At 45.8% G+C, this 13,202-nt stretch overlaps 1 protein-coding gene across 1 annotated transcript in view; it reads right to left on the bottom strand.

Moving 5' to 3' along the window:
- Positions 1–1,794: 1,794 nt before the first annotated feature.
- LOC311232044 (uncharacterized protein) overlaps positions 1,795–13,202 on the bottom strand; it is a 102,026-nt gene continuing 90,618 nt past the window's right edge. The window contains exons 2-4 of the mRNA XM_084318711.1: positions 11,011–11,095; positions 9,345–9,698; positions 1,795–2,846 (exon numbers count right to left, since the gene is read on the bottom strand). Coding sequence (XP_084174837.1) covers positions 2,461–2,846; positions 9,345–9,698; positions 11,011–11,074 — 804 coding nt within the window. The 5' untranslated portion in view covers positions 11,075–11,095 and the 3' untranslated portion in view covers positions 1,795–2,460. The remainder of the gene's footprint in view (positions 2,847–9,344; positions 9,699–11,010; positions 11,096–13,202) is intronic.

The raw sequence follows: 13,202 nt of genomic DNA, 5'->3' as shown, positions 1-13,202 counted from the left end.
TACACTGTAAATGACATCATTATCTCTACACTGTAAATTACATCATTATATCTACACTGTAAATTACATCATTATCTCTACACTGTACATGACCTCATTATCTCTACACTGTAAATGACATAATTATCTCTACACTGTAAATTACATCATCATATCTACACTGTAAATTACATCATTATATCTACACTGTAAATGACATCATTATATCTACACTGTAAATTTCATCATCATATCTACACTCATTACATCATTATATCTACACTGTAAATTACATCATTATGTCTACACTGTAAATTACATCGTCATATCTACACTCTAAATTACATCATTATATCTACACTGTAAATTACATCATTATATCTACACTGTAAATTACATCATTATCTCTACACTGTACATGACCTCATTATCTCTACACTGTAAATGACATAATTATCTCTACACTGTAAATTACATCATCATATCTACACTGTAAATTACATCATTATATCTACACTGTAAATGACATCATTATATCTACACTGTAAATTACATCATCATATCTACACTCTAAATTACATCATTATATCTACACTGTAAATTACATCATTATGTCTACACTGTAAATTACATCGTCATATCTACACTCTAAATTACATCATTATATCTACACTGTAAATTACATCATTATGTCTACACTGTACATGACATCATTATCAAGACCAGGACCAGTGGATAAACAGTGGTGATATATAAACATATAAACAGTGGTGATATATAAACATATTGATTCTTAATCAAAGACTGTGATAAGTACTACAGCACTGGTATTATGGTATGCTTGTTACTTGTAGCTTACTTGAATGTAGCCCACTCCCTTGTTTAATCAATTTAACTTTCTACATTTCAGGGTCATAATATCAAGGTCAATATCAACATGGAGCCAGGGGCAAGCCTACTAGTCCATTTAATTTCCTCCACATTTCTGTGACTCTTTTCTCACTATATTGCAGATGATGTGGCATGTTGCCATACAACTACAGTGTAATCAGTTAGTGATTCAATCAATTTAAATACCCCATGTATTTAGCCATTAAATAGAATAGAATAGAAGTACTTTATTGATCCAGAGGGAAATTCAGCACTACAGATCGCTCACAATAAACATTTAGGTAGTCAAAAATAAGAATAAAAAATACAGTCAAGGTTATACATTCTAAATATGTATATATAGTACATACACAAATATACAGCGACATTCTTTTATAGTAAGCAAGGGGAATGCTGACATGTCCTTGTATTCCCACCAGAGGGCAGCATCCGACCACAGTCCAGGGACAAAGTTGGCAACGTTGATGGAAAACTACACAGAAGTCTTTGTGCAGTTTCACTTTCTGTACAGACTTTCTTGATGTGGTCTTTTGAACTTTACATTCTGTAGCTTTGGAAGAATGGTGTCTTCATGGCATGCATCTAAAAAGGCATTTACAGTCTCAGTACAACACATGTCCATACAGCAGCCCCCTATATATATATTGGTATATTGCACAGGACAGGCCGGCAGACACACATAAACATTTAATATCCATTGTTCTTTTCAATTCACTGAAAATAAGCTATACTGTAGCCAAGAGGTATATTTCTCAACACTACTACTTGGATCTCTCTCTCCCTCTCTCTCTCTCTCTCTCTCTCTCTCTCTCTCTCTCTCTCTCTCTCTCTCTCTCTCTCTCTCTCTCTCTCTCTCTCTCTCTCTCTGCTCACTGAGATTAAATTACATCATTAATGTCCCTCTTTCTTATTCATGGTAATATACATGTCTCATCCCTTCAAAAATAACACAATAACAAAGACAAGAGTTTTTTGTATACCACACAAGTGTTCGTGATTAGAGATTAGATGGTGATTATCTGCTCCATTGTTACCATCTCTCAAACAGGCCACCTCTCGTACATTTCCTTGCTAAAAGTCACTCCTGCCAGGAAATGAAGAGTTGAACGACGAACCGTTGAACCGTACAGCATGACTCACTTGATATGATATTTTCATTTATAATGCGCCCCCCAGCCAATTTTTACATCGGTCCGGGATGCAGCCCGGAGACAGGGAACCAGGCAGATGGACAGACAGAGAACATAAGAACACCTCACAACACAACAGCAAAGTAACTCAGTGATCATCCAGAGCGAAAAGGTTTTTTTTTTTAAGCAAGGCCTTGAATGTCTGTACAGTGTTGGCAGACTTGATGTTGAGAAGGAGCTTATTCCACAGTGTCGGCGCCATCACTGCAAAGGCCCGGAAACCCTTTGTCACCAGTTTGACCCGCGGGACCCTCAGACACAGTTGGTCATTTGATCTGAGGGACTTCAGCAGTAGCTCTGAGTCACGTGCCACGTCTGATGAATATCCTTCCACTTCCTTGTAATTTGAGTTAATTATTCTTTGTCAGTTTTTTTTCAAAAGTGAACAGAAACAATTTCCTCATTGTCTCATCAAGAAGGCGGAAGAGAGAAGGATCAACCCCCACGTCGTCCACAGAGGTCCCTGCGCTTCGGCTCCGTCCCTGACCCTCTGTTTCTCAGGGACGTGGACCAGTCTGCTGGTGATGTACCTCCCAGTCCTGGGGTTCCACAGGGAGCAGTTGTAGGGCTCCCCCAGATGTGAATTAGATTCTCCTATCGGCAGGGTGCTGGTAATATCTGGACACGCGTCCTCCACGACGGTTGCGCCGTTGACGGTTCTCACAGTGCTCCCCGTCAGGTCGGTGGAGCCATGGAACCAGTGCACCTCTCCCTCAGGGGGGACGCCTTTGAAGGTGCAGGTGACACCCTCGGAGGAGACGTGTGCGTCGGCCTCCCTGCTGAACTCTGCGTGGAAGGCAGGGAAAGACATTTTTTTAATGAAACTTTCAGGTTACACATCATATCTGAGACTTTTGGGGGGGGGGGGATTGTGGAGAAACGACTCAATGTCTTTTCAAAAACGGCAGAACCTTTGATCTGAGACAGAGGCAATATGAAACAAATGATACATTATTTTTATTTAAATGTTATTTTACTTTATGTGTCTAAAACAGTGATCATAAAAATAACAACATTGGCCCTCAGAGAGATGCCTACACTGTAGCAAACACTATACAACAGTTAGCTCCAACCAGGGCCAGACTGGGGAAATCATTCGGGCCGAGATATATAGCGCAAAACATAGCCCCAGTCATTGAGCAGGCCAGGCCACCAGCCCAATGGCCAGTCCTGGCCTGTTGACGCGATCATCTCATCAACTCATCTTCGCTATCGTGGTGCCGTCACAACTAGAAACACTGGCCTGATTACATTTTCTTTTATAATAATATTTTTTTTGGGGGCAGAGTCATCATTTTGTCATCATCTGAGTCATCATAAGCTTGTGTAAACCAAGAAGAGCAAGTTCATGTCCCAAGTAACCTATACGTTTGCATACAACAGTCACAGCCCAGCAAGTCAGAAGTCTTATACAGTAGGTTGGTGTCTTGGTTCTTCCCATACACACACATGGCTGATGGCTGCAAATCTGAGCCTTGGCTGTGCTGTTGATCTTTCCTGGGGGAAATCCCAATAGACAGGCCCTTCTACCAGCTATATCGTAAGGTTATCCTATAACCCTAGTTATAGGAGTATAGCGAGCGCTCTGCTCTATTTGGAACTATCCCTTTATCCACTCTAATAATGAATAACACACCTATTCACCTCCGCCTGGCCACACCCACATCCGCTCCTATATAAGCGGGGTCGTGGCCATACCATCAGCTCCTTCCCAAGTCTTTCACCACCGAAGGCGAAGACCACAGGGTCCTCAGTGAGTCAGAGCAGGGCGCTCACTATACTCATATAACTAGGGTTATAGGATAACCTTACATTATAGATCGTATAGCTTTACGCTCTGCTCTATTTGGAACACAGGAGCTGAGCAGAGCGAAAAGCTCGACAGATGTACCCGCTGAGGCCCCCCACAACCATCAGAACCAGTCCCCCCTAGTGGAGGACGGGAGGGAATCGGATCTGACTGTGCGAAGAGGGTTTAGCACCTCAAACGCACAGGGTGAGCAGACCGTGGGACTTACCTTCATTCAGAAGGACCCGCGACCACTCAGGCGCGCATCCCACATGCCACCAGGGAACGGACGGGAAGCAAAACACCTCCGTCACAGCCCCCAACATCACGGGGTCGAAGGTCAAGAACCCAATCCTGTGGCAAGGCCGCAGCAGCGGAGCGTGGAGGAGGTCCCAGCCCTAGGACAACCTGAGGGCCAGGACCCCCCGAAAAAAGGGGGCCTGGTGAGGCCAACGAGGCCGTAGCATCGGGACCCCACCAGACGGTCACTGGTGACACCACCCCCCACATCGCCAGCGTATCGGACCCAAATGAAGAGCAGGCCCTTCCCCCCTCAGCACGCCGCTCTGAAGCACTCTACAAGAGGCTACTCCCCCACAACACTGCAGGGCCAGTCGGCGTGCCGGGGAGACAACCCCCAAGCAGGTTGATCCCTCAATCCAGGCAACAGGCCCCAAGAGCAGAACTCGACCTGTGCCCGGAGCACTGCGGACTAGACAGGCGCCTAAGGGGTCTACTGTGAGAACAGTATCCCGGTGGAAGGGGTGTTCGGTATGCTGTGCACCATGTCATAACCTCCACAAACCCGACCCCCCAATCCAGCGGGGTCGAGGTTCAAAGAAGAGGCTGACACAATTGGCAGACATTATGAAAGATGCAGGGGCATACTCTCGGGCAGACGGGGTCAAGCCCTGCCTCAACCCGAGAGTCGACTCTGCTACCAATACACCGGAGAACCAACCACCCCCCTATGTTTAGTTTAACAGGAGGCGGTTGTTCCCTTAACCCACAAAAAAAACTCAGAAACATAACTGCATGTATACACAGGCTATACAAGCAGCACAAGTGTTTCAGTTTTCAAAGGGTTAACCCAGGCCAACAGGTCGACGAGAACGAGTTTGGACCTGGGCCCGGTGGACCGGGACCTACACAGGGATGACAACAACCTCCCCGACAGCCCCCTCCCAGCCCCGTCCTAGCAGGGAGGGAGGGGTGAAAAGTATGGACCAAGCACGTCACTGTTAAGGGCAACCCGTGGTGGCATACATATGACACACACATCCACGACATCAATCCCCGCGACGCCCGGCCTGACCCGGCATTTTCCCCCGGGAAAAAAAGCACAAAGTCCTTCGGGGTACCAGAACAGCAGATCTGCGCCCCGGCGGACAACGGGTTAACTGACCTGGTCCGGCGCGACCAGAACCAGTCCCGCGTCCTAGTCACGCCGCCATCCCCAGTCCTAAGAGGGGCGTAGGTACGCGTGTCCATCCAAAACATCACAGAGGGCGAATGCACTGCTCCTGGTGGCCCACCTCATGGGTGTGAGACCCCTGCGCCAATGTTTTGATCTACTCTGTCATCTCCCCCCGGAGATGCACGTGAGCCGTCGAGTCTAACCTAGTGCACTGGCGCTCGGTAGAGATAAAATCTCCTTCCCAGCTGCCCGCATAGAAAACGCTGTTTCTACGCCCTCCGCCAATTTGGCAACTAAGGCGCGCCAGCCATAAAGTGGTTCCACATGGAAAGCACCCAGGGTCAGCGCTATATGCACGTCGAGAACCCGAAACATATTGATGGCGAATTCTAATAAGAAATACCAGACAACGTTTCCTCCATGCTGTCTGGGACGAGCAGAAGGAAGCCGGCCTATAAGACACCGACACGGGTCTCATATGACGGGTCTGAGGGTAAAACCCTGTCAATTCTGCTCTTTACATAAGAGGTGAAGACAGAAGTTCCCCCAGAGAGACCTCTACATGAGTAACAATTGAAAAAGATACATGTAATAATAATTGGGCCAAGTGACCAACGGCCCAATACACACTTTAATAGAGAGCAGAGCAGAAAACAAACAGTTCTCGAATGCATCACATCATCCAACTTTGACAATGACAGCGGTCTGCAGCACAGACCTGAAAACTCACGGATGTCTCATGGCCAATAGAAAAAAAGGCCCAGTGACGTATTCCATGGCCGGGGGGAAATCCTGTGACCCACCCATCCTAACATGGAGTGGAACCAGGGAACCCCCCCCCCCCCCCCCCCTTCCCCCCCCCTGTGACGCGCTGACCCCTCAGCCGACAGGGAGACTGACAGGCAGGAGGTCCCACCTCCCGGCCAATCAGTAAAAGGGGGAGGGGTTATTAGTCCACCCCTTATGACCCCTCACCCCTGATACGATGCAACAACAAAGCAGAGCCATGACACCAGTCGTAGCGCGCTTCATGAAAGCGCATTATACCTGTTAGGGTAACTGTTTCACATTCTGCACGCCAGCCACAGATGATAACCTCGTTTGTGCAAAAAAACTGGCTTTATACACAGCTTCAGGCTCATGTGTGAACTTGCCACCTGAATTTGTACACCTTTACCCTAAAGTAAGAAAAACACAGACCAAAGAGAGGGGCCAAAGGCCTTGGTACAAGAGCTATACATGTAAACTTCTGTAGACTAACACCTAACCCAGTTGTGGACTCAATGCCACGTTTACTTAAACGTGAAAACATGACACACACAACCCTCTTTCACAATAAAAAAGACAAAAGTTCACTGTCACTATTGCAAGAGGAACGCCGTCTTTTATGACGAGAGAAGACATAAGTCCTCGACCAAGTGTTAGCTACAGGCCTTGCTAAGTCCATAATAGCGACCAAACAATTTTCAGAGAAAACTGCACTCTCCCTAAGCAAGAGCACAACCCCAGCAGTAGCTGAGGGATTACACCGTATCCCCAAAAATATAGTGAATCAACACACGTCTTGAAAACAAAATCATATTTGAGGGGGAGGGGGGGGGGGGGGGGGGGCAGGGGCAAACCGGGGAATAATTTCACCCACCCCCTCACCACCTCACCCCTGATACGACGCCAAAAGAAAAAACAGAGCCGTGACACCAGATGCATGGCGCGGCAGATGAAGCACATACTCACCTGTAGAGTAAAAGCTTTACATCATGCACGCCAGCCACAGCCGATAACCTCGTTTGAAAACAGGTTTTATCCACGGCTCTGCTTATGTGTGAAAACATGCCACTCGTACCCTAAGAAAATAACAAGCTAAGAGAGGGCTCAGGCCCTCGATCACATGCCACTATGCACAGCGCTGCAGGTTAACACCCAGCCAGTTGTGGACTCAGCCACGTTGTCTAAACGTTACATGAACACACACACAACTTCTCATCATACAACAAAAAAACCCAGTTCATTTTACTCACGTAAAAAATAACGCCGTTTTTAGGTAGAGAGAAAAAAGAAAGAAAGAAGAAGAAGAAGAAAGAAAGAAGGCAGGTCATGGCACAGGCCCGACACCATCTTCTGCCAGAGATGACGCCGTAGTCAGAGTGCCAGGGGCCGCTACCTCATCAGCTAGCGCCAATGGTTGTAGCATAAGCTAACAACTAACTCCAGGCTAACTGTTTCCAGCCGAGCGTAGCCGCCAGCTAACGACTTAGCCTAGGAGCTAACTGGCTAACAGTTAGCTTCTACCGGCTATCTATAGCCACTAGCTAACGCAGTAGCAAGCTAAGCGGCTACTCTGAAGCTGTATAACGTGAGAAATAGCGATACAGGCCAACACTTCTGACAGCCGCTGTCTTTTCCTCTTCTTATCTGAAGAAAAAAGGGAAAAAGGCAACACACGTCCCTCTCACAGAACGGTGTTTACCAGACACAGCGGCATCGGCAGTAAGCCCCTCGTTGTACCCGGGCTGCAGCCGACTCGAGCTCGGAGATATTCCCATAATTCCCATAAAAAACAGGGCCAGCACAGCAGCAGAGGGTATCCGTTTTCCAGAGACCCGGGAAATCGAACCGCAGACTCGGAATCACGGCCCCAGGAAAACAAAGCTACTACTTCACTGAGGAGGAGTCTATGTTATCGTCGGGCATCAAACTAGAACCCCCTCCACGCCGCTATAAGGGCCAACGAAAGTATTCTAGCTTGGAGCCGACCTTCGCAAGCTGCACACAGTCGTCCCCTCACAACTGACACACCCAAGGCTTGCGTCGCAAAAAACATCACCCGCGTCAGTTCTCACACAGCTGACCGCCCCCAGAGGCATAGTATCCAACTGCAGAGCCGGAGACAACGCCGGCGGGGATTGCTCTGCGCCCCAATGCGACGCACCGGTGGAGGTCGGAACGATCATCATCTTCTAGACTCTCCAGTGGTGAAGACATTATCGCTTTATTCTCTTGAAAAATAGTGAGAGAGAAAACAAAGATACAATGTCAACGCAGCTCCTCTTCTCGCGCATCCCTCACAAACTACTTTGGCACTAAACTTAAAGTGGTGTGTTACAGACACTTTCGGTGGTGAAAGTAGGGAAGGAGCTGATGGTATGGCCACGACCCCGCTTATATAGGAGCGGATTTGGGTGTGGCCAGGCGGAGGTGAATAGGTGTGTGCATGTGGAGAAAGTTATTCATTATTAGAGTGGATAAAGGGATAGTTCCAAATAGAGCAGAGTGTAAAGCTATACGATCTATAACAGCAATTTTAATACATAATGAAATATCTTAATCTTAAAGGGCAACTATTTAACTATTTATTTCACTATTTGGGCACTTTTACACAATTCCTGTGAGTCTATGGAACACCTCTGTAAGTTACATTTTTTTGTATTTCTAATCAAGTACTCAAAAACAGCATTTTTCTACCTCACGATCTTAAGCTGTTTTGAGGCTGGGTTCCAACCACTGTGTGGCCTGGTGCCAACTGCCACATTATTATGCAGCTGAGAAATCTCTGACATCACATATATGCACATTTTCAGATGACTCAGTTCAGTGAGGGTGAATATTGTGAGAGGAGAATTGGAAGAATGCGCCAATATGAGAATTAGAGACATAGATCCTATTAATATAAGTCCACATAGCTAGGAAACAATGCTAAACACTGAAAAAGGCCATTTATAAGATAGTTCCCCTTTAATATTTTGAGTAGTGTCTATATCTTGAGATATCTCTTAACCGTCTGAGGTTGCCAAACCAATACGCGGGTTTACAATGATCACACAATAGCTCAGACCTCAGAAAAGTCTGCCAGCAGGTCAGGGAACTGAGTTTAAGGCTCCACAGATTCAGTGGTGATATTCATTGTCTATGAAGCAGCCTCAGATTTTTACATCCAGATGATCTGACAAACACAAGGGTTCTCTCTCTGATATCTAGCTTTAGGGGAGAGTGGTCTGCGGGTATATTCACAAATACTGACTGAACCGCCCTGGCTAACAAGAATAACACAGAAAATGCCCACTTAAGAATAGTCTCTCACCTTGCAACGTCACAGTTGTATTTGCTATCCTGATGCCTTTATTGGAACGCAGTTTGCACACGTACGTTCCCTCCGCCAGGGGTAGGATGGCATGCATGGTGAGGGCCAGGCTCCCGTGTGTGTAGTTACACCTGAAATCATGTGTTGTGTTGGAATAATTCTCTGTGGCCTCTCCATGGGGGGTTACATGACAAAGAGGGGTGTGTCTCTGTGTACCTGCCTGTACAAAGGAGTGTATCCAGGCCAGGTGCTTGATTCTTAGGCCATCCTGAGACGAGGAAACGTTACACTGGAGAGTCACACTCTCGCCACATGCAACGGTTACCACAGGACTGACACTTAGTTCCACCACATCTGTGGAGATATGATTGTTTACGTTATTAAACCTGTGGATATAACATTGTTTAAGTTATTACACTCATCTATAATTGAGGGGAAAAAAAGAAGAAATACTGCTGGTTAGTAATTTGCTTGACCATAGGCTATTTCCCTGATCCTTGCAACCTGAACTTCCGGTCTGTAGAAACGATGCAACATCTTATTAATTAAAATATGTCTTGCTTTCAGTTTGTGCCATTTCATGCAACTTTGGCCATTCCATGCATCAAGGTCTAAAAAGGTCTGCGGCTTGTTCCATAACACATATGCATGCCATGCATTAATGGGACATGTTTGGTGATTTATTTATTTTTTATTTTTTTTTATTGATCTTTTTCCCCCTCCATTTTCCTCCGATTTTCTCCCATCCCAATGTTAGTTGTATGCCAATTCCCAGTCCCTTCCTGGTCGCTGCGCACTTACCCCCCACAGTCAGATCATCTGGGAGAGTGGAGGCTACCACGTGCTTCCTCCGACACACGTCCAGCCAATCACCGCTTCTTTTCACCTGGCAGCGCGGATTCTCATCGAGAGGGCTTAGCGTGTGGGAGGACCACACTATCCCCCTCAAGTCCTATCCGCGCTTAGCAGGCGCCCCGACCGAACTGTAGGAGTCGCTGTTTACAACGACCCGGACCCACCCCGCCAGCTTCTCCCACCCTCTAATACAGCCAATTGTATTAGTGCAGACGGCCAGCCAAGCTGGTGACAACCCCGGAGCTGTGAGCTGGATTCGAACAGGCGAATCCAGCTCACAGCTCCGGGGTTGGTGACGAACGCAATCTCCGCTCGGCCACCTAACCGCCCCTGGTGATTTCTTTATATTCCAAGTGTAGGTAATGAAAAGACGATAGCAGTCTTTACATGCTGCTTTTGTTTCACAAGCATTTGGATAATGATCAACTAGTGTTCAAAGATGCAAGTTAGAACATAGTAAAACGTCTCTCCACCACTTGGCTGGCTAACAAGACAAATAGAATAGAATAGAATATAAATAGTTTATTCATCCCGAGGGACATTTGGCACTACAAATTTCTCACAGTAAACAGTAAACATTTAGGAAGACAAAACAAGTCACGAATGAAGAATAAAATAAGCCTAAGAATAAAAATACCCAGCTCCGGGATAGACATTTCCTATGTTATGTTTATACATTCTAATATCAAATATACAGTAAAATATACAGAAGGCTACAGTAAGTGTAATATTGAATATTGTAAAATATACGGTAAATCATTTAGAACATACAGACAACATGTGTTTCATTGTCTCGGCGTGTCTCTCTTACCCTGTGTCGTAAGCGTGATCGCACTTACAAGCCAAAGCACTACATGCAGCGAGCAGCACACCATCCTCAGCTTTAGTGGGGCGATCTGTGGTACAGACAAACACAGTAAGGCAAAACATATACTGTAGGACATTTATCTGTTTGTAAAACAAAAATCATCTATTTATTTATTTGTTTATGTAAACGGATCCCCATTAGCTGACGCCTAAGCGGCAGCTAGTCTTCCTGCGGTCCAACAACATACATATACACAAGATAACGATAGAACATAAGAAAAGCATATATCACAAAGAAAATGTATCATAGAATAGAGAAAAAACATGGATCATAGAATAAAAAGAAATATAAAACAGGAGATGAAAAAACAAGAGGTCAAATCCAGTTAGAACAAAATAAAACAATTTATCAGGGTGTGCATGTATGTTTCCATATCATCTCATACCGTTTTAATATCAAAACTATTTGAGCTGGACTGAACTCGCTGGACGATCACCGCTTTCTCTCAGCTCTCAGTTTCACTCCTTCACATATTCCAATAATGTAAAAAGCTCAAGTTCAATGTATTCAAAGTTAATAAGTTACGGAGGCTTGGTAGGGCAGCTTATCTCTGATACGAGTTCCACAGAGTGTGTGTATCTGTATGTGCCGCCCATCGCATGTGTGTGTCACTGCATGACGACGTTGTCATTATGTGCAATGAATACAGACTTCTTCAAAGTCCAGTTTAATGACACCAATAAGTGTGTGTGTGTGTGTGTGTGTGTGTGTGTGTGTGTGTGTGTGTGTGTGTGTGTGTGTGTGTGTGTGTGTGTGTGTGTGTGTGTGTGTGTGTGTGTGTGTGTGTGTGTGTGTGTGTGTGTGTGTGTGTGTGTGTGTGTGTGTGTGTGTGTGTGTGTGTGTGTGTGTGTGTGTGTGTGTGTGTGTGTGTGTGTGTGTGTGTGGGAATTCCCACAGCCTCACTTCCTGCTGCACTGTGTCTGTATTGTCATACTGTCACTCTTTTCATGCTGGTATTTTCTCTCATCATGTCATTGGAGTTTTCCCATGCATGCAATTTTTTTTATTTTTTTTTATTTCTCTTTCTCCAATTTTTCTGTTTTTCTCCCCGTCCCAATTTAGTCGCTGTGCCAATTCCCCCCCTCCCCTACCTGGCTGCAGTATGCATGTTCTCCTACGAGTCGGTACAAGGGCGTCCCGAAGCCGACCGCACGCTTCCTCCGATACGTGCGGCGACTGCCAGTGACATCTTTTCACTTGGCAGCGAGGACTCTCATTGGTGAAGTGTAACGCGTGGGAGGGCACGCTATCTCCACCAAGTCCTGCCCCCGCTGAGCGCAGAGACCTGACTCGAGCCACCCGAACAACTGCCTCTTTGAACTGCTGCGGTCAGGCAAGCGATACCGGAGTCTTAAGGCGAGCACAGAAAGACTCAGAAGAAGCTTCTATCCCCAGGCCATCAGGCTGCTAAACGAACAATAAACACTATGCAACAACCATCAAATGCACACAGCACACACACCCACATGCACACACTCACTTAAACAAACAACACACTGCAGCACCCACTCTCCACACTTTAGATCACACAAACACACTTTATATTTATTGATAAAGGATTTGCACTACAAATCGTACACCTACTGTAAATTGTACCTAAATTGCACCTCATCCCATTTCTGCCTTGCACTATATAGTATTGTATATTAGTACACCGCATAGTATTGTATATTATATGGTAACTCAGTTACGTCTATTCTGCATCGAACATTGTACATATGCCTATACTGAACACTGTGACCTAATTTTTTTACTTCTAATTTACATGCTATACTATGTTATTCTATTTCATACTTATCTTGTCTTGCACAGTCTCTGGAGCGTAACAGTAAGAAGCATTTTGTATAAAAGTATTCTGTACTTCTGTATGACAACTATTAAAGAAACTTGAACTTGAAACTTGACCTGTAGGCGTCGCTGTCCACAACGCCAGATTCCCACCCACCAATACTGCCAATTGTATTAGTATGAACGCCGAGAGCTGGGCTCGAACCCAGCATCTCCTGCGTTGGTGACGAGCGCAATCTCCGCTACGCCACCTGACCGCCTGCATGCAAGTTTTAATTACAGCCCAATAGGTTACCCCCCCCCCCCCCCCCCCCACGCACGCACGCACGCACACACACACACACACA

This window comes from Notolepis coatsorum (genome assembly GCF_963971535.1).
Source record: "Notolepis coatsorum genome assembly, chromosome: 7".
NCBI lineage: Eukaryota > Metazoa > Chordata > Actinopteri > Aulopiformes > Paralepididae > Notolepis > Notolepis coatsorum.
Note: the sequence above shows the minus strand (reverse complement) of the source record. Positions and strands in the feature narration are given on the sequence as shown.